Source organism: Cetorhinus maximus, chromosome 3, assembly GCF_964194155.1.
Source record: "Cetorhinus maximus chromosome 3, sCetMax3.hap1.1, whole genome shotgun sequence".
Classification (NCBI taxonomy): Eukaryota; Metazoa; Chordata; class Chondrichthyes; order Lamniformes; family Cetorhinidae; genus Cetorhinus; species Cetorhinus maximus.
In genome coordinates, this window is record NC_135881.1 from 154,151,990 (window position 1) to 154,171,877 (window position 19,888).

Consider the following 19,888-nt stretch of genomic DNA (forward strand, 5'->3'; position numbering starts at 1 on the left):
TCCTACCCTCAGCACCTTCCTTTTTATTGTGAGAAAAAAACTTCCTGAGAATTTCCAGCTACTCCTCCTCTTCCCTGACTACCCACCTTCCTTTCACCTTCCCACTTTCCATCCTTTTCCGATTTGAAAAGGTGACAGAAAAAAGGATTAGCTCTATGAACTAACTCATAATCATCAGCTATCACTGCTGCTTGTCTTACCATTTGAACCCTCTGTTCCTCCACATGAGTCCTCACTACTGAAGGAATTGAATCTTTTCATTCTTCCAAAAGAATTATCTCTCTAAGAGCTGTATATGTTGTCTGTATTTTTAATGCCCATATCCATCGGTCAAAATTACTTTGTTTTACTCTCTCCAACTCAATATAAGTTTGCCAGACTGTTTTCTCATATTCCTAAATTTCTATCTGAATGCCTCAGGAACCAACTCAAATGCACTCAAAATAGCCTTTTTCACTGCATCATAATTCACCCATACCTCTCCAGATAGCAAAGCATATACCTCATGCGCTCTACCCACCAACTTGGATTGCAACAACAATATGCAGTGCTCCTGTAAATGAAATAAAGAATGCTTCAACATCTTTTTCCTCAAACTTTGGAACAGTTTGTACAAATCTAAACTTCTCCTCACTGGGTTTTAGGTTAAAGGTTTTATCATCGTCAGAACTCTCCGCAGAATCTGAGATCTCTTTTTTTTAACTTCCAACCTGTTAAACTGGTATACTCTTTCTCTTTCTTTCTCTCTTTCCGTTGCCTCTCTTTCTTTATATTTCCCTCTTGCCTGAAATTCTAGTTCCAGCTTCCTTGCTTTCTCCTGCCTTTCCGCTTGCTCCCTTAGAAATGCCCTTTCTCTCTCCTTTGCTTCTAATTCAAATTTTTTCAGTTCATTGGCTTGTTCAAGTTCAAGCGTCTTCATTTGTAACTGAAGTCTCACTACCTCCAGCTGTGACTCACTAGTGTCAGGTTTCACTTCCAACTGTAGATGCTGTGCTATACCTTCATATCTGCTTTCTTCACCCCAACAGACAACCCCAATTTTAACTTATCTGCCAACTCTATTAACTTATTCTTAGATTTTTTTTGTAGCCCAATCAGAGTTATATCTTCTACTCCCAGACAAGTCTTAGAAATTGCCAAAGCCATCTTGCAGTCTCACTACTTATGAAAAACTTCACCAACTCCTACATTCAAAGTGCTTCTCATACTCGTAACCTTAAGATTCACCAATTCCAAAGCCAATCAAGGAATTATAAATATTATCCCTGATGAGCCCCCAATTATAATGGCACAGCAGTTGGTAAAGACTGAGTTGTTTAAACCCCACAGAGAAACTTGAACAACTGTCAGAACCTATATTTTCAATTGGTATGTTTGAGATGCAGCTCTGTATTGAGGAATAAGACTACCGAACCTCAAGAGGTTTTTTATATAAAACTAAATTGAGAGTTTATTAATTTAACAACAAAGTAAACACATACACGTATACAAATTACTACCATAATATCTTTTAAACAAATCCCCAAATTAATCACTCCCAGGTAAATCTTCACCAAGGCAACAGTAACCTATAGACTTTAAACAGACGCCAGGCAAAGCATATTTGACCGTATGAATTTAAAAAGAGGTTCTTTGCAATTTGGTTCCTTTACAGACACACTTGTAGGCTTATAGGTTAGTTAGATCTTAAATGCCTCTGACTTACACACAAACTCCTTTCTGTTTATACCTAGCTTCCTCTTTGAATGTAAATTTTCCATGGTATCCTAGGCTTTTAGCATCACATCTTCTAACAAGAACATTTTCATCCCACTAATTTTATTAATAATATAAACACATTGCTTGGTGCCTCCCAGCTAGGTGCAAGATTTTACTCCAACTCTTGAATGTTTTAATCAACAAATGCAAATTTACACTTTACCTTCTATCCTCCTTACTGTTTACCCAATTAACATCTCAGACCACTATACATCAAAGCACCCAGACTAGCTGGTTTTAATCCAGTTAAGACACACAGTCAAACACATGGATACTGACCCCACTACAACTCTATTTTAAAAATAATTTTCAGTAACATTATAGATATTAATATCTCTTCATGACATCCCCCTCCCTATCAAAAAATGAACCATGATAATTTTAAAAGACAGCTTCATTTTAATAACCCATCCCAAACTATCTCCTATACTTATTACACTATTACATTACCAGATGCCTGCATTAACATAACATAACCCCATTAAAGCTCTATTTTAAAAATAATTTCCAATAACATTATACACATCAATATCTCTTCATGACAGTGAACACAAGTTCGATCACAGACAAAAGAGTTGAACTCCTGAGGTGAGAGTGACTACCCTTGACATCAAGGCAGCATTTGACCGAGTGTGGCATCAAGGAGCCCTGGCAAAACTGGAATTGGGGGGGGAAAACCCTTCACTGGTTGGAGACATACCTAGCACAAAGGAAGATGGTTGTGGTTGTTGGAGGTCAGCCATCTCAGCTCCAGGACATCACTGCAGGAGTTCCTCAGGGTAGTGTCCTCTGCCCAACCAACTTCAGCTGCTTCATCAATGACCTTCCTTCCATCATAAGGTCAGAAGTAGGGATGTTCGCTGATGATTGCACAATGCTCAGCACCATTTCCGACTCCACAGATACTGAAGCAGCCCATGTCCAAATGCAGCAAGACCTGGACAATATCCAGGCTTGGGCTGACAAGTGGCAAGTAACATTTGCACCATGCAAGTGCCAGGCAATGACCATCTCCAACAAGAGAGAATCCAACCATCGTCCCTTGACGTTCAATGGCATTACGATCACTGAATCCCCCCACTATCAACATCCTGAGGGTTACCATTGACCAGAAGCTGAACTGGACTAGCCATATAAATACTGTGGCTACAAGAGCAGGTCGGAGGCTAGGAATCATGTAACTCACCACCTGACTCCTCAAAGCCTGTCCACCATCTACAAGGCAGAAGTCAGGACTGTGATGGAATACTCCTCACCTGTCTGGATGAGTGCAGCTCCTACAACACTGAAGAAGCTTAACACCGTACAGGACAATGCAGTCTACTTGATTGGCACCACACCCACAAACATTTACTCCCTCCGACCACTACCATCTAGAAGGACAAGGGGAGCAGATAGATGAAAACACCATCACCTGGAAGTCCCCCACCAAGTCACTCACCATCCTGACTTGGAAATATATTGTCATTCCTTCACTGTCACTGGGTCAAAATCCTGGAACTCCCTTTATAACAGAGCTGTGGGAGTACCTACACCACATGGGCTGCAGTGGTTCAAGAAGGCAGCTCACCACCAGCTTCTCAAGGGCAACTAGGGATGGGCAAGAAATGTTGGCCCAGCCAGCAAAGCCCACATCCTGTGAATGAATTTAAAAAATGCATCGGAGGGCTCAGGCTTTCATGGCAGGTTATTGCCAATATTTGCAGCTCCTGGAACAAGACCTCTTTCACGGTGGCTGTGAAGATAGCTATCAATAGAGGGCCACCCCTTCCCCCATTCTAACTGCCTGACCGTACTCTATTCTGCTTGGAAAGAAAGCAATGTGTGAGAAGTGGAATGCGTGGAGAGAAAGGAAGGACATCATTTTTGGAGGGTGACTGTGAGCTCTGTCTGTGAGATGGCCCAAAATTGAGGGTGTGTGAGAGTTTTGGCAGTTCAGATGGGTATGTGAGGGGGTGGCTGGAGAGAGGAATGAGTGTAGTTGCAAGGTGCCTTAGTCTAAGGAGTGCTGTGCAGGAGAATGCTGGGATGTCAGAATGTCAGGTTTGGCATCTGAATGTGTTACACCACTCACCTGCCATACCCTCCTGAGGTCCTTGAATCTCTTGGGCACTGTCTCCAGGTTCACGGGATCCTCTCCTGTTCATTTTCCTGGATACTTCCATCTATGACTGCTTATTTAGAGAAACTGTCTCCTTCCTCCCATCCTTGGCAAATGTCAGTTTCAGTCTCTCAATCCAGAAAAGAGTCCAGGAGTTTGGGGGGTAGTCTTCCTAGGTATCCTTTCCATTCCAGTGGTTGCTGAAGCCTGAGGAATTCATGTGGAGTTCGTCCATTCAGAGCTCTGACTTGGTCCCTTTAACTAGAAATTCACCAGATTCAACAAATCATCCCACCCACACACTCTGGTCAGGAAACCTGGAAGCAGGATGCTAATGCTGTGTTCACAGCAGTTTCCAGTGGTTTCCCAACCCACTGCAGGTCCCTCCATTTCAACTCGAACTATCATTTCAAAATTTTGCCCTATATGTTGAAGATATGTCAGCATATAGTAATATCTGTTGTCTATCCCACAAAAATAGATGGTAATTGGGGGTTTGGTAGTGGTCAGTGGGAATGTCACTGGACTATTAATCCGAAGACCCAGGCTAATGCTCTGGGGACATGGGTTCAAATCCCCCCATGGCAGCTGGGAGAATTTAAATTCAATTAATAAATCTAGAATTAAAAGCTAGCCTCAGTAACGACGACCATGAAACTATCATCAATTGTCTAAAAATCCATCTGGTTCACTAATGCCCTTTAAGGAAGGAAATCTGCCATCCTTACCCAGTCTGGCCTATATGACTCCAGATCCACAGCAATGTGGTTGACTCTTAACTACCCCGTGAAATGACCTTTAAAGTCACTCAGTTCAAGGGCAGATAAAAACAAAAAGCTAAAAGCTACTGCGGATGCTGGAAATCCAAAACAAAAACAGAATTACCTGGAAAAACTCAGCAGGTCTGGCAGCATCGGTGGAGAAGAAATCAGTTAACGTTTCGAGTCCTCACGGTTCTGCCGAAGGGTCATGAGGACTCGAAACGTTAACTGATTTCTTCTCTACCGATGCTGCCAGACCTGCTGAGTTTTTCCAGGTAATTCTGTTTTTGTTTCAGTTCAAGGGCAGTTAGGGATGGTCAACAAATGCTGGCCTTGCCAGCAACGCCCACATCCCATGAAAGAATAAATACTAAAAAAACAGTGCTTTACATTATAGCTTTTGTTTTCTGGAATATGCATGCATGATCAACCCGCCATCAGGGCAGACCCTTGGAAAAATGACTAAATTTGCCATGTCTTAAATATACATCTATATGTAAACTATACATAGTATCATATTCCCTCTGCAATACATTATTTAAAATACTCTCCAAGGAAGACTAATGATACATTTTGGTGCAGACACTGCAGCACTTAATTTTTCTGTCTGTTTTGTGAAGATCTTTGAACAGTAATGCAGCAATTATACTTGTTCATCCAGTCAGCTATCATTATGATGTTACTATTTTCTGGTTTATTTTGTTGGTTTTGTATATGTACAACTGTGCCTTCTGATCTGCTGTAGACTATTCAGAAATTTAATTGGTGTAGCAATAATACTCTAGAAAATTGACATGTCAAATATGAGCATTTCTTGCCAGTGCATGCATTATCAGTTAGAAAACAAGGGAGAATTGAACAAATATTTTTTCTGTTTTTTAGACCTCAGAACTTGGGGTCACAGAGCATGTTGAAGGAGATCATTGTAAGTTTGCATTGTGGGTTGGACGGACTCCGACATCAGACAACAAAATTGTTTTAAAGGTAATTTTGATTTGCTTTTAGAATTTGAGAAGTTTCAGGTAACTTAACGCAAGGTCATTTTTGGCTTAGCTCTATTCATGCTCTGTTCAGTTGTGAGAAGTTGACTGTGGTTCAGCACTGTTCCATCTCCTTTTCTTGTTCTTGAAAAAATAGTAATATGGATCGAGATTAAGGCCCTTCCATGTAGCTAGCAAAAGAAGCTGAAAATAAAACTCTGCATCCTATTTTTATTCCTTTTTCTTCAATAAACACCTGGCTTCCACTCTTCAGCTGCCCTCATTAGCATGATGAAAGCCAAAAACTCCCCATCTGGAGAAACCCACATGCCTGACATAGTTACACCACTCCATGATATTGCGCCAGTCATAAGATTGACCTTTGATCAAGACACCAGTTGAGATTGTGGACCTCAACAGTGAGATAGTAACACAGTAGATTAAATCAGTGAATTAATAATTAATTAATTGCAGTAAAGCAACTGACTTATTTCATTGTCCACCCCATTTTAGTTCTATTAATCTTTGTAAATAATGCACATATGTTTGTAAGATGTAAATTTTATAACCTGGGCATGTGTCCCTCTATATGCTTTGTGTAATGAAATAATTTATAATTGAACCCCATTTTATAAACAACTGTCTTACAATTCCATAACATACACTCTGCAGAGAAAATATTTCATCTTGATTATTTTCTCGTGTGTACCTTTTTGTCTTGAATCTTACTGTTTGTGTTGAAGGCATCCAGCATTGAAAATAAACAAGATTGGATTAAGCATATACGAGAGGTTATACAGGAAAGGACTATTCATCTGAAAGGTGCCCTGAAAGAAGCAATTCACTTGCCCAAACCTACATCTCACAAACATAAAGGGAGAAGGTGAGTGCTGACATCTTGCTGCATCACATAACAGTTTAGTACTTGTTTTGCATATTGTCCTAGTAAACTAAGATATCATCAATACTTAGTGTGCATTGAATTTTAAGCAAATCCTTTTCAAAAATCATGACATTGGATGCATGTAACCTTTCAGACACCTTTTAACACCATTTAAATGTGTCTTCCTCAATAAAAGCACAAGTTAGTTATATGCATGTTGAACAGTGAAACCGACGCCAAATTTACAACAACCTACTTACTCATCAGCATGTAGGACTCAATGTGCCACCTTTGACTGATTAACTTATTTTGTGCATCCGTAATAGGTCTGAGTTAGCGAACACCATAGGTGAGGGAGTGACAGATGAGGAATTAGGTTGTTGCAAATCTGATTTGAGTTTCAGAGTGGACTGCTCCGCAATGCGTATATTTCTTTTCTCCGACGTTTGAAGATACAATCAGGTATACACTTGTCTAAAAGCCAATCCTAGATTTTCAGGGAACAAAGCCAGAAATTTCAGGGCCAAAGTATAATCCTGCAGATGTTGACAATTCAATTTCATTGTAAATGTATAAATAACAATGAAAATGAGTATTTGTAAGTAAATGCTTAAAACATTCATGTTCAAGTTTTGTTTTAATTTCTTCAAATTATTAAAGTGATCAAACTATGAATGATAATTAATATGAATTCTTTAGTGTTTTTGCTTTTTTACTTTATTCCATTGTGACGGTCTTTTTTGGATTTGACTTGAGTCCAAATCAAGCCCATATATGTCAACCCCTCGAAAACATTACCCATATAAAAGTCAATTCCCCTGACTTTTAGCCTAAAAAAATTCGACTTCTACGTCAGTATATACGGTAATTTAATGTTAGCAATGCAAATGAGCACTCGTCTGCACAGTGTCACTGAGTGGATTAAAAAGCACCTGAAGCTAAACTGAGCTACCACAGGAACAGGTTCACATTGTGTTAATTGACTGCTGATCTTGTTCACTTGATTTGGTGCCAAGACTGAGGGGACTGGTGGTGTGTAACAACATGTCAGGAATGGAAAATATTGAGTGCCTTCTACCATAGATTCATATCTGAAGTCAGAAGGTTCTAATAGACAGCTATGTAGTTTGCAGGAATATTATTGTCAGAAAATGCAGAAGTTTCTTGAAAAGATTATTAAATTACATTTCGACATTTATGTAGCTACAAGTCTATAGGTAAACTTTCAGCAGCGTGATGGTTTAACAATAATAATATTGGACGTGCAAGAAGGTAATGACAGGCACAGGTTCCAAGGACATCGGATGCACAAGTTTGCAGTGCTTCACTTCATTTAAATGTCATATTTTAAATAGTGAACCAATGTTAGCCTATTTCTTCTGATTACTCTGAGTATCAAGTACTAAACAAAAATTGAATGTCAGCCCCATTAGAAATATTGTCACTGACACATTTGCTTTCTTAATTGAGGGTTGCTAAGAACTTTACCATTGTGCCATGAGGAGACGGAAGACATTCGTTAAACAAAGTGAAATGTCAAAAGATTTTGATGTCCACAATACAACATCTGTGATTCGAAAATTCTGTTTGTCTTGCAAATTGAAGGAAGTAATTTTCTGTAAATATTGCTGAATAGTACTGAATATCACAGATGCAATGGGTTGCCATAGCGACTGCCAAATTAGAGAGTAATTTGACTGCAGCAACGCCTGATGATCAAAAGTCAGACATTTACAGAAGTATTTTTGTGTGCTATGTAATGTCTAGAAGTATTTTTATAATCAGTAAGAAGAGGCTAATCTTGATTCACAACTCAGAATCTGAACTTTAGGCCTGTCTTTCTCTCTGGTTCATTATTTTTGTTTAATTTTTATGGCCGCTTTCAAATTCCATTGATGTTCAACTTTTAAATATTGCCGATGTTTTATGCCAGAATAATTGATATTGTTCAAAGGGATATTAAGTGATTCCTTTGATTTCTTTTCCAAAACCAGCTAACACACTAAATCTTTAATTTGAATGAGAGAGCAACACATGGGCATTGCTTTTGTGTCATTATTTATTTGTATTTTTTAGCAACAATGTGATAAAATATAAAAGGGATATTGGATATTTGAAATGCTACGGTCTGTGTGGCGTAGGTACACCCACAGTGCTGTTAAGAAGCTCCAGTATTCTGACCCATCAGCAGTGAAGGAACCAAGTCATGATGGTATGTAACTTGGAGATGGTGTTCTAGGTGGTAGAAGATACGAATTTGGAAAGTGCTGTGAATGGGCATTTGTGAATTGCTGCAATGCTTCTTAGTATGTGCTGCTGCCCTGCCAGGTAGTGGAAGGAGGAAATTAATGTTTAAGGTGATGGATGAAGTGCCAATCAAGTGTGCTGCTTTGTTCTGGATGGCATTGAGCTTCTTGAGTGTTGTTGAAGATGTGCTCATCTAGCTAAATGGAGAGTATTCCATCACACTTCTGACTTGTGCTTTGTAGGTGTTGTAAGGAACATATCTCGATATTTTCTGTTGGACTGTGGATTAAAATTATAATGGCTACAGTTTGAAAGACATGTCCACTGGAACAGGATGAGAGATGTATACAGTGTTGCATTCCTGGAGCAGAGTGTGCCATGAAAGACAGAATGGTGCCAGAAAGGAGTTCTGGACCAAGGGAGCTGCCTGGTAACAACATTTTAATTGACCCCTGACCAGGTGACCAGGTTTTGTGTGAGGCCAGAGCAGCTGAATAGCTCCTAGCCTGTAAGGAAAAAGACCTATGACCTCTCTCTCCTGTGTAAGATTCCAGTAATCCTATAATAGTAGCTAGCTGGCTTTTTCTCCTCATATCTCTATAATCTGTTCTCTCTCTGAAAACCTCTGACACGAGGCAAAGGGGAAAATCATTATTAGAGACGTTGAAAGGCAAGTGCTCAACCAGTGAACTAAACACTGAAAGTGCTGGAAGACCACCTCGTGTCATCAACAAGATCTGGAAAAAATTTTGAAGACACCGATCAATATCAACCCATTGAATCCTGTACTCTGGGATTGGTGCTATTGAAATGTTTTATCTCACCCTTAAATCCATGTTTTTGTGTGTCTTGTATGTGTTTGTATAGGGACTTAAGAAGGGGTAGAGTTTAGGTTATAGAGTTAGAAATTAGCAGTTCATATTTCTCTCTTTTGTCACTGGTAAGTGACGGTTTGTTCAATAAACAGTTATTTACAAACCTGATGCCCGTATTCTGTTAACTTAAATTAAGTAATTATGTAGAATTGGGGCAATCTGGTGGTTTGGTCAAACTTCTCTCATTTGTTGCAGTTCAGTAGCAGTGGGGCTTGATATGACAAGTCCCCAGTGAGTCATGGCAAAGTTTGGGGGCTTAGGTCGGGGATATTTTGGAACAAAAGACAATGACTTTGAGTGTGGATTTAGTAAGTAATAAAAGCTAAAAGGAAACACCAGGTTTGTACTGTCAAAAATAAGATGGCACTAGAAACTGCTAAAGCTTTCCTGCAAGTGGAAAGATGTCCTTGATGATTTTACAAGGGATCCCAAAAGCCAGGTTTATTGAATTGGCAAATAAATTAAGAGTAGAATTGCCTGCCAAAGCTAGGAAGGCAGAGGTAATCGAAGAGATGGCACAGCATTTGAAATTGGAAGGAATACCCGAGAGAGTTCTCCAAGGGGTGGTTCATTGGTTAGGGCTCAAATTCAGTTGCAAATAAAAAATATTGGAACTAGAAGCAGCAGATTAGGAAAGAGAAAGGATATTTCAAAGTGAGTTAGACTTGGTGAAGTTAGAAAAGGAGGAAAGAGAAAAAGAGAGAGAATTCCAGCTTAAGATGCTGACAGTTAAAAAGGTGACACCAGTATGTGAGGCAGGGCTTATTTCTAGATCAGAACCCAGCAGGGGGATATTTAAATTTGTACAAGCTTTTCCAAAATTTGAGGAAAGGGATGTTGATGCATTCTTTATTTCATTTGAGAAGATAGCTAAACAGATGAACTGGCCAAAGGAAAACTGGACATTTCCCATGCAGAGCAAATTGACAGGTAGAGCACAGGAAATTTATGCTTCACTGTCAGAGGAGTTTTCTAGGGATTATGATGTGATGAAAAGGGCCATTTTGAGTGCCTATGAGTTGGTCCCTGAAGTATACAGACAAAAGTTTTGAAATTTAAGGAAACAGCCTGGGCAAACTTACATTGAATTTGAAAGGGTTAAGCAAAGTAGTTTTGACAGGTGGATTCAAGCATTAGGAGCTGAAACTACCTATGAAGTTCTCAGAGAGACCATTCTCTTGGAAAAATGTAACAACTCCCCACCTTCTGTAATAAGAACCCATATTGAAGGCCAAAGGGTTGCAACTGCTAGACAGGCAGCAGTTATGGCTGACGATTATGAGCTGATCCGTAAAACTAAACCTTTTTTCCATCACCCCATAAATTTGAAAAGGATGGAAAGTGGGAGAGTGAAAGGAAGGCAAGTAGCCAGGGTAAAGAATGGATAGCAGGGACTACCTTGTGATCTCCTCCCCAGATCAGGAAGGAAGGTACTGAGGGCGGAGATGAAACTCAAAGGCCTAACTGTTTCCATTGTAACAAAGTGGGACACACTCGTTCAGAATGCCAGAATTGCGAGGGAAGCCCATGGGACTCATTGGAGTCCCTAAGAATGAGCCTGAAAAGGGAACTCAAAAAGAAAATGTCTTGGATCAACTTGTAGCTTTAACTACAAATAAGCATCTGGAGGTAAACACTGCTGTGAATGCAGGTGAAGTGAATACGGTAGATAAGAGATATAAAAGGTTTTTGTCTAAAGGGAAGATAACCCCTTTTTCATCAAATGATGCAGCTAAACCCAAAACAATATTAAGGGACACAGGAACTACTCAAACTCTTGCTGGAGAAGGACCCAGTTTTCCCTCCAGAGAATTCAGTGAAAGCTATAGTATTGGTGAATGAGATAAGTGGAGAGTATATCCCGGTTCCATTGTACAAGGCGCAATTGGAGTGTGATTTGTTGCCTGGATCGGTGGTTGTAGGAGTGGTTAAGAAATTACCCGTGATTGGAGTTGATTTACTCCTAGGGAATGATTTGGCAGGAATGAAGGTCATAGCTTCGCCCATAATTACTGAAAGCCCGAGAGAGGCTAAAGAGATGGAGCAGTTACAAGAACAAGTTCCTGGTACTTTTCCATTGTGTGTGGTGACCAGAGCAATGGCTAAACAAAGTCCATCACTAGAGGTCAAAGTAATACCACGAGCAGATCTTAGAGTAGCTGAAATTTTTTTTAAGGATGAGGATAATTCAAAGGAAGTGTCTGGCATGTCTTCATTAATTGAGGCTCAGAAAGCAGATCCAGAGTTAAACAAGTTAGCACAGTCAGCTCACGCTGAAGCTGAGGCGGAAGGAGTTCCGGAGCGCTATTACATTAAAAATGGAGTTCTGATGAGGAAGTGGAGGCACCCTCACAGACCTGCAGATGAGGAATGGACAGTTGTTCATCAGATAGGGGTACCGCCCAAATATCGCAAGGAGATATTGCAGTAGCGCATGAAATTCCTGTGGCAGGACATGTAGGAATACAGAAAACCCAAGTATCGATAAACGTAATAATACCAATACTTCATCATCTTGGAACGTTCTAGTTGTAGCATGTTTGTCTGCCCATTCTTTCATTTTGGCGTAGGAAATTTTTAAGCGCTCTTGTGTTACTTTACATGCTCCTGTGAGCCTTTCTAGAAACATGGACACATAGGATTACTGGAATCTTACACACATAGGAGAGAGAAGTCTTAGGTCTTTTTCCTATTACTATAGGAAAGTAAATGTAGTAGCGAGGACAGATTCGTACCCAATTCCTCGGTTAAAAGTTGCATCGATAGGGTTGGCAGTGCGTCATTTCTTTCTAAAATGGATCTATTGAAGGGGCACTGGCAAGTGCTATTACCTCAAGGGCTAAAGCAAAAGGGAAAATCACTGTTAGAGACATTGAAAGGCAAGTGCTCAACCAGTGAACTAAATACTGAAAGTGTTGGAAGACCACCTTGTGTCATCAACAAGAACTGAAAAGAATTTAGAGCCATAAATGTCTGCAGCACAGAAAAAGGCCCTTTGGCCCATCAAGTCTGCACCAGGCAAACAAGTGCCTAACTATTCTAATCCCATTTTCCAGCACTTTGCCCATAGCCTTGTATGCCATGGCATCGCAAGTGCATATCCAAATACTTCTTAAATGTTATGAGGGTTTCTGCCTCTACCACCCTTTCAGGCAGTGAGTTCCAGATTCCCACCACCCTCTGGGTGAAAAAAATTCTTCCTCACACCACCTCTAAATCACCTGCCCCTTCCCTTAAATCTATGCTCCCTGGTTATTGATCCCCCCCACCAAGAGGAAAAGTTCCTTCCTGTCTACTCTATCTATGTCCTTCATAATTTTATACACCTCAATCATGTCCCCCCTCAATCTCCTCTGCTCCAGGGAAAATAACCCCAGTCTATTCAATCTCTCCTCATAACTAAAACTCTCCAGCCCAGGCAACATCCTGGTAATTTGGAAGACACCGATCAAAATCAACCCATCGAACCCTGTATGCCAGAATTGGTGCTATTGAACTGTTTTATCCCACCCTTAAAATCCATGTTTTTGTGTGTCTTGTATGTGTGTGTATAGGGATTTAAGAAGGGCTAGCGTTTAGGTTATAGAGTTAGAAATTAGCAGTTCATATTTCTTTCTTTTGCCACTGGTTAACGACGGTTTGTTCAATAAACAGTTATTTACTTAAGTTTACAAACCTGGTGCTGATATTCTGTTAACCTAAATTAAACAGTTAGGTAGACTTGAGGCAATTTGGTGGTTTGGTCGAACTTTTCACATTTGTTGCGGCTCAGGGACAGTGGGGCTTGATATGACAGTGCACAATCCCCAGTAACTCGTGACAGTATGGACAGTGTTTGGAGTGTCAGGAGGTGAGCTACTCCCCACAGAATTCTCAGCCTTTGACCTTCACTTGTAGCCACAGTATTTATATTGCTGGTCCAGTTCAGTTTTTGGTCAATGGTAACCCCCGGGGTGTTGATAGTGGGGGATTTGGTGATTGTAATGCCATTGAATGTCATGGGGAGATGGTTAGATTCTCTCTTGTGGAGATGGCTGGTGCCTGTCATTTGTATGGCATGATTATTACTTGCCACTTACCAGTTCAAAACTAAATGTTGTTCAGGTCTTGTATCATGTGGGCACGGACTGCTTTGGTATCTGAGGAGTTGCACAATTTACTGAACACTAAAATCATCAACAAAGATCTTCACTTCTGACCTCATGTTGGAGGGATGGTTATTAATGAAGCAGCTAGAGAACGATGGGCTTAGGACACTACCCTGAGGAGCTCCTGCAGCGATGTCCTGGGGCTGAGATGATTGGCCTCTAATGACCACAGCTGTATTCCTTTGTGCTCAAAGTGTTGGTTTGAGCCTAAATTCACAATAGAGGTGATTCACGGAGCTCTAAAATGCATCCCATAACTCAGATTCACTATATCATGCTTCATTTACAAGTGTTGCATAGAATCTACTGAACAGAAACAGGACATTGAGTGCAACTGCTCTATGCCAGTGTTTATATGCTACACAAGCCTCCCCCATTCTTGTTACCTTTTCTTACCCTATCCCTCTATTCTTCTCTTTCTCATCTATGCATTAAGCCATCCTTAAATGTAGCAGTGCTATCTGCTTCCATCATTCTATTATGCAGCAGGTCCCACATTTTCAACACACTTTCTTTAAAGAAATTTCTCCATGCAATAAATTGGCTGTTCATTTGGATAGTAAATGAATTTGCCTTAGATAAGTACTTTGTGTGAGCCTTTGGTTGCAGCACCACCTGATGAACATGGAACATCTTTTGCTCCCTTCAAGTTGTTTTTAATTGAGCAGAAAGAACTTAAAAATACTTATTCATAGATAGAAATAAGTGTACAAAACTGAAGAATACTCCTTAATGCATAGTTTTCTTGGAACAACATTTTTTTTAAAAAATCAGTTCTCTTTGATAATCAGAGCTAAAAGTTTGTGTCTCACAGGATATTTATACAATTAAATTCATTAGATTTTCTGCAGATTATTTCACCACCTCCTCTCATTTTCGACACTGAGCCAATTTCTAACTTTGTTTTTTTATGATCATTTTCCAGTTATACTTCTCTTGAGATCTGAGATTTTGTGAGGCTGTGACACCAGTTGGAATTGAGGATTTACCACATGTACGACAATGCACCCAGCTTATTCTCACTAACATCCCACTCAATCCTTCCACTGTCTCAAAATTATCAGACTGCTTTCTGACATCCAGTACTGAATGTGCAGAAATTCCCTCCAGTTAAATGTTGAGAAGGCTGAAGCCATTGTCTTTAGTTACTCCAAACTCTGTTACCTTGCCACCGACTCCATCCCTCTCCCTGGCAACAGTGTGAGGCTGAACCTGTGTGCAACCTCAGTGTCATATTTGACCCTGAGATGAACTTTCAACCACATCTACACTATTGCTAAGACCACCTATTTTCACCTCTATAACATTGCTTAACTCTGCCCTTGCATTAGCTGCTGCTGATAACCCTCACTCATGCCTTTTTTACCTTCAGCCTTAATTATTCTAGCACATCCCAGGCTGGTCTCCCACTTTCTCATGTGAAACTCTGCTGCTCTACGGCACCAAATTCCGTTTGCCCATCACCCCTGTGCTCACTCGCCTATTCTGGCTTCCAGTTAAGCAGTGCCTCAATTTTAAAATCCCCACCCTTGTTTTCAAATCCCTCTATGGCCTCGCCCCTTCCTATCTCAGCAATTCCTCCAGCCCTACAACCCTCAGATATCTACTCCTCTAATTTTGGCCTATGGATATTCCTGATTTTAGTGGTTTCACTACTGGTGGCTGTGCCTACAGCTGTCTGGACCCTAAGCTCTGGAATTCCTTCCCTAAACCTCTCTACCTTTCTATCTTGCTTTTCTAATTGACCAAGCTTTTGGTCATCTGACCTAATATGTCCTTATGTGGCTCAGTGTCATATTTTGTCTCTATGCCTCTGTGAAAATGCCTTGGGATATTTTAATATGTTAAAGGTGTTCTCTAAATACAAGTTGTTGTTGAAAGCTGTCTTCTCTGGCTCCACCTTTGAAGCAGAAAAGCTCAAGTCTCTTCAGTCTTGCTTCACATGTCAATGCTTGATGTTACTAATCAATCTCATGGTTTCCCTCATCATTGTCTTCACAGTTAGCATGTCTCTGTTGTGGTTCACTCAGTAGCACTGGACACAGCACCCAAAGTATGGTCTGACCAGAGCACTGGAAAATTTTTGCATAATTTTCTTTGACCTTTACTGTTTTGGTTACTTAAGCCTTCAATTTGTTTTGCCAATTGTTACTCCTCCATGATTGGACATATTGAGTGTTAGATCTGCTAATACCTGTGAATTGCTTCCAATTTCTTACCTAACTATTCCAATTTCTTGAAGTACTTTATATTCCAGTTCTTTACACTTGTCCATATTTAACTTCTGAAATAGTTTTACATAGATATTACGGCATGGAAACAGGTCATTCAACCCAACAAATATGTATTTGTGTTTATTATTCACCCAAGCAGTAGTTCTAATCCCATATGAAAACCCTGTCCCTACATTTTTTTTTCTCCTATCCTAAGGCTCCATATTAATCTGTTCTTGGAAGGTGACCTGATATCTGCTTCAATTACTAACGCCAGTGAATATTTTAGTATCAATCCTTTGTGTTAGAATGTTTCTATTGCTCTCTATCCTAAATCTCTTGGATTTAATTTCTTGTTCTAGACCCCCTCAACCACTGAAAACAGTCTATTTCTATACACTTTGGCCCATCCATTTAAAAATTCAATATGCCCACTTACATTTGACATGATATTGCTTGCAGGAATATTTGTTTTAACTTTTTTGAGGGGAGGAGTAGAGCTAAAACAAGTGTATGAAAGTTAGCTTTGTGTGTGTCTTACAAATGGTGTTGGCTAGCAGTTATTCAGATCTCAAATTTAATGGGTTGACTTTTGATTGGAATAAAGTAGCTATGTATAATTATGGTGCACAAATAGCCAGAGAGTCTTGCTTTATTGTATTTCTGTTGCTTTCCTTCGCACAGGTAAACAAAAATTCATCCTTATTTCATGCACATTTATTGGCCTGGTTGCTTTTTGTAAAATTCTGTGCCCATATAAATATTTTTAACTGAGTGGTTAAAAGGAAAATATCTTAATTTTGGGGATTGTCAGAATACACAATAACTTGCATTTATTTGGCATGTAGAAAAGTGTTCCAGGACACATTACAGAAGGGAAAAATAAAAAGTAATATACACCAAGCCATCTGTGGATATTGATGAGCAGGTTCCAGAGTGTAGGGTGATGGTGGCCAGTGGCACCCCCAACAGTGGTCCGAAGGGAATGAAATTTCTTTAAAGGCCAAAGTTGATGGCAGGATGAGACATAGCTCATGGAAAGCTTTGAAGATGAGAACAAAGATGGTCGACTTGATGCATTGGGGTACAAGAGTGGTGGTGATGGGTATATGAACCTTAATATGGGATAGGCTACAACTTACTCAGTTTTGTATAAGTTGCAGTTTGGGAATGGAGGCAGTTGAAAAGTGGGCAAGGAGGATGTTGAGGAATTAAATCTCGATGTGACAAAAACCACAGATAAGGATTTTGTTGGCAGTGGGATTAAGGTGAAAGGCATTCAGGCCACAGATGTAGATGTACGCAGCCTTTGTAATGAATAGGTTTGCAGTTCAAGAATCTGGATCCTGAAGGATACCTTGGTGTTTCACAACCTATCTTTACCTGATGAGTAACCACAAAGGTGGTAGAATAAGTGGCAAGGGAGGGAGGTTTATGATGGCCAGAAGAAAAGGCTTTGGTTGTCTAAATATTCAGTTGGATAGAAATTTTATCTTATCCTTGATTTCATGTCAGGCAATCTGTCAACACAGGGATGATGATGAATTTGAGGCTAGTATTAGAATGGTAGAGCTGGATTGTGTTAACATTTTGAAGTTGACCTTTTGCGTGCAAATGAGGTCATTGAGGGCCACATTTAGATGAGAACGAGGAGGTGGCTGAGGATAGATCCATGTAGAATTCCAGAGGTGACTGTGCAGGGCAAGAAGAGAATGTATTTCTGGAGATATTGTGTTGGAAAGCATGCAGTTGGAGATATGCAGCCTTTTTCTTGTCCTTGGAGCATCCCCAAATGCTTTATAATCAATTAATTGTTTTTAAACAGTAGTTTGTTATGATCCCCGTAGAGACCAATAACTTTTAAAAAGAAATTTGAATGGCCAGTTAATAGGTAAAAGGATGACATGACAAGGTTTCACATTTTTAAGACTTTTACTGTAACAAAAAGCAGCAATGACTAAACATTATTTCATAGGCAAGTTATACTTTAAACTACAGAACTGAACGATCGCCTTTTACTTTTAAGACAGCTGAAAATCCCACTGTCCCATAAGTAGTCATTTGATTTTCCCGGACCGAGTCCCAAAGTGATTCTCTTCCCTTTACTGTCTGGTAACTTTTAACCCCAGAACTGTCTTTCATGGTAAGCGTTTTTCCTGGAGATTTTGTCTTGAGTGCAAGCTAGGCAAATCTTCCAGCCTCATTTCAAATCCTCACAAATTTGGTCTTTTCAATCGGAGCGCAAGCTCTCACCACCTCTCTTGCACAGTGAGCTATAGGGACTTTTGACCTCTCGCTTCTTTCTTGCTCCCAAGTCCTGGCAAACTGCCTAAGTCTGAGAGTTTTCAGGGATATTTTAGAAACCCTCCCCTTTTCAAAGCCCATCTCCATGGCACCGTAAATCACGTGGGTCTGGCATCCAAGTAGAAATGCTGATTAGTTATCCTTGAGACTCAAAGGCCTGAATTTTTCAGGCGGCGGGCAGGCTCAGCAGGAGCGTGCGGGGGTGGTCACGGAGTCGATCGCCGCCTGCGATCGGCTCCACACTGCCATTTTATGCGGGCGGGCCAATTAAGGCCTGCCCAGCAAAAGACGTAAGCCGTGGTAGTCAGCGCTAACTGAGTGGGAGGAGGGAGAGGCAGGACCAGCACTCTTTTGCGCGAAAGAGCGTTTCAATCTCCCTGCGGCACGGAGCTGCCTCAGGGAGATTGAATCGATATTGAAATAATTAAATAAATTGCTCAAAAATTTATTTAAACATGTCCCCTCATGTGACTGTGTCATATGAGATGGGACATATTTTTATATTTCATAAAATTTTTAAATTTAATTAATAAACACTTTAGGAAACCTCATCCCGCTCGTGGATGAGGTTTCCTAAAAAATGTGAAGATCGCTTGGCCTTTTCGCCTGACCGCCAACATTAAGGTTGGACAGGCAGCGTTAACAATTACATTAATGACCTCCTTAACAGCCTTAATAGGCCGTTTAAATATTGAGAAACATCGCAAGACGGTGCAATGACATTGGGACGCACACCCGATGTCATCGTGCTTCATTTTACACGTCGACGTGTCAGGCCCACCCCCGCATGCCAACTGAAAAATCCTGCCTCAATTGTCTTTTACCTTGGAAGTACATGGACGGTTTAAAGCATAACTTGTTGTAACCCGACATTCTCAACATCTTCCTGGAACTTTAGAGACTAGCAGTCTAATAACTGTAAGCACCTTATGCTTTGCCTCCAACAAACTTTAATCTCCCTTTAATTTTCAACAGCCACATCACCCAGGCCTGTTGTTAGGCAGACTTCAGAACAGGTAACATGAGCCCCTTCATTTTATCCTAAATTAAAGACAAAAACTCAAACATAACAGCCTTATAAACCTCATTATTGTAAAAAGTTATTGTATTGAAGGCAAATGCGGCAGCGAAATTGTGTACAGCAAAGTTTCATAAATTGCAGTCAGTTAAATAACCAGATATTCTGTTTCCATTGGTCTTGTTGAGATTGAACTAGACTCTTTTTGAAAACTTTGCCATCTCAGAGTCAAATATAAACCTTCTGACTATGTATTCCATCACAAAACCACCTACTTCTTCCATAACATCACCTGACTTTGTCCCCGCCTCCGTTCATCTGTGCTAAAATCTACAAAATTCACGTCCAGGCCTTTGTTACCTTTAGCATTGACTATTCTAATGTTTTGCTGACCATCTTGGAATCCCTCGATCACTGCACCACTCTCTATTTTTGTAATCTCCTTCAGCCATGTGACCCTCTGATATATCTGCCTCTTATGCAGCCTCTAGCTGGTTAGGATGAATGAGTCAAAAATGATAACTAATCAGCAGACATCAAAATATGAACATGTTTTTATTAAGTGGGGTGTGGTCCACCTTATTGAGTTTCAATATTGTC

The 19,888-nt window shown here is 40.2% G+C and overlaps 1 protein-coding gene across 4 annotated transcripts in view; it reads left to right on the forward strand.

Moving 5' to 3' along the window:
• The window catches only part of LOC144678972 (triple functional domain protein), a 663,567-nt gene that overhangs the window by 428,016 nt on the left and 215,663 nt on the right, over positions 1-19,888 (forward strand). For all 4 annotated transcript variants that reach the window (XM_078539119.1, XM_078539117.1, XM_078539118.1 and 1 more), the window contains 2 exons: positions 5,503-5,604; positions 6,344-6,483. In XM_078539119.1, the coding sequence (XP_078395245.1) occupies positions 5,503-5,604; positions 6,344-6,483 (242 nt within the window). The remainder of the gene's footprint in view (positions 1-5,502; positions 5,605-6,343; positions 6,484-19,888) is intronic.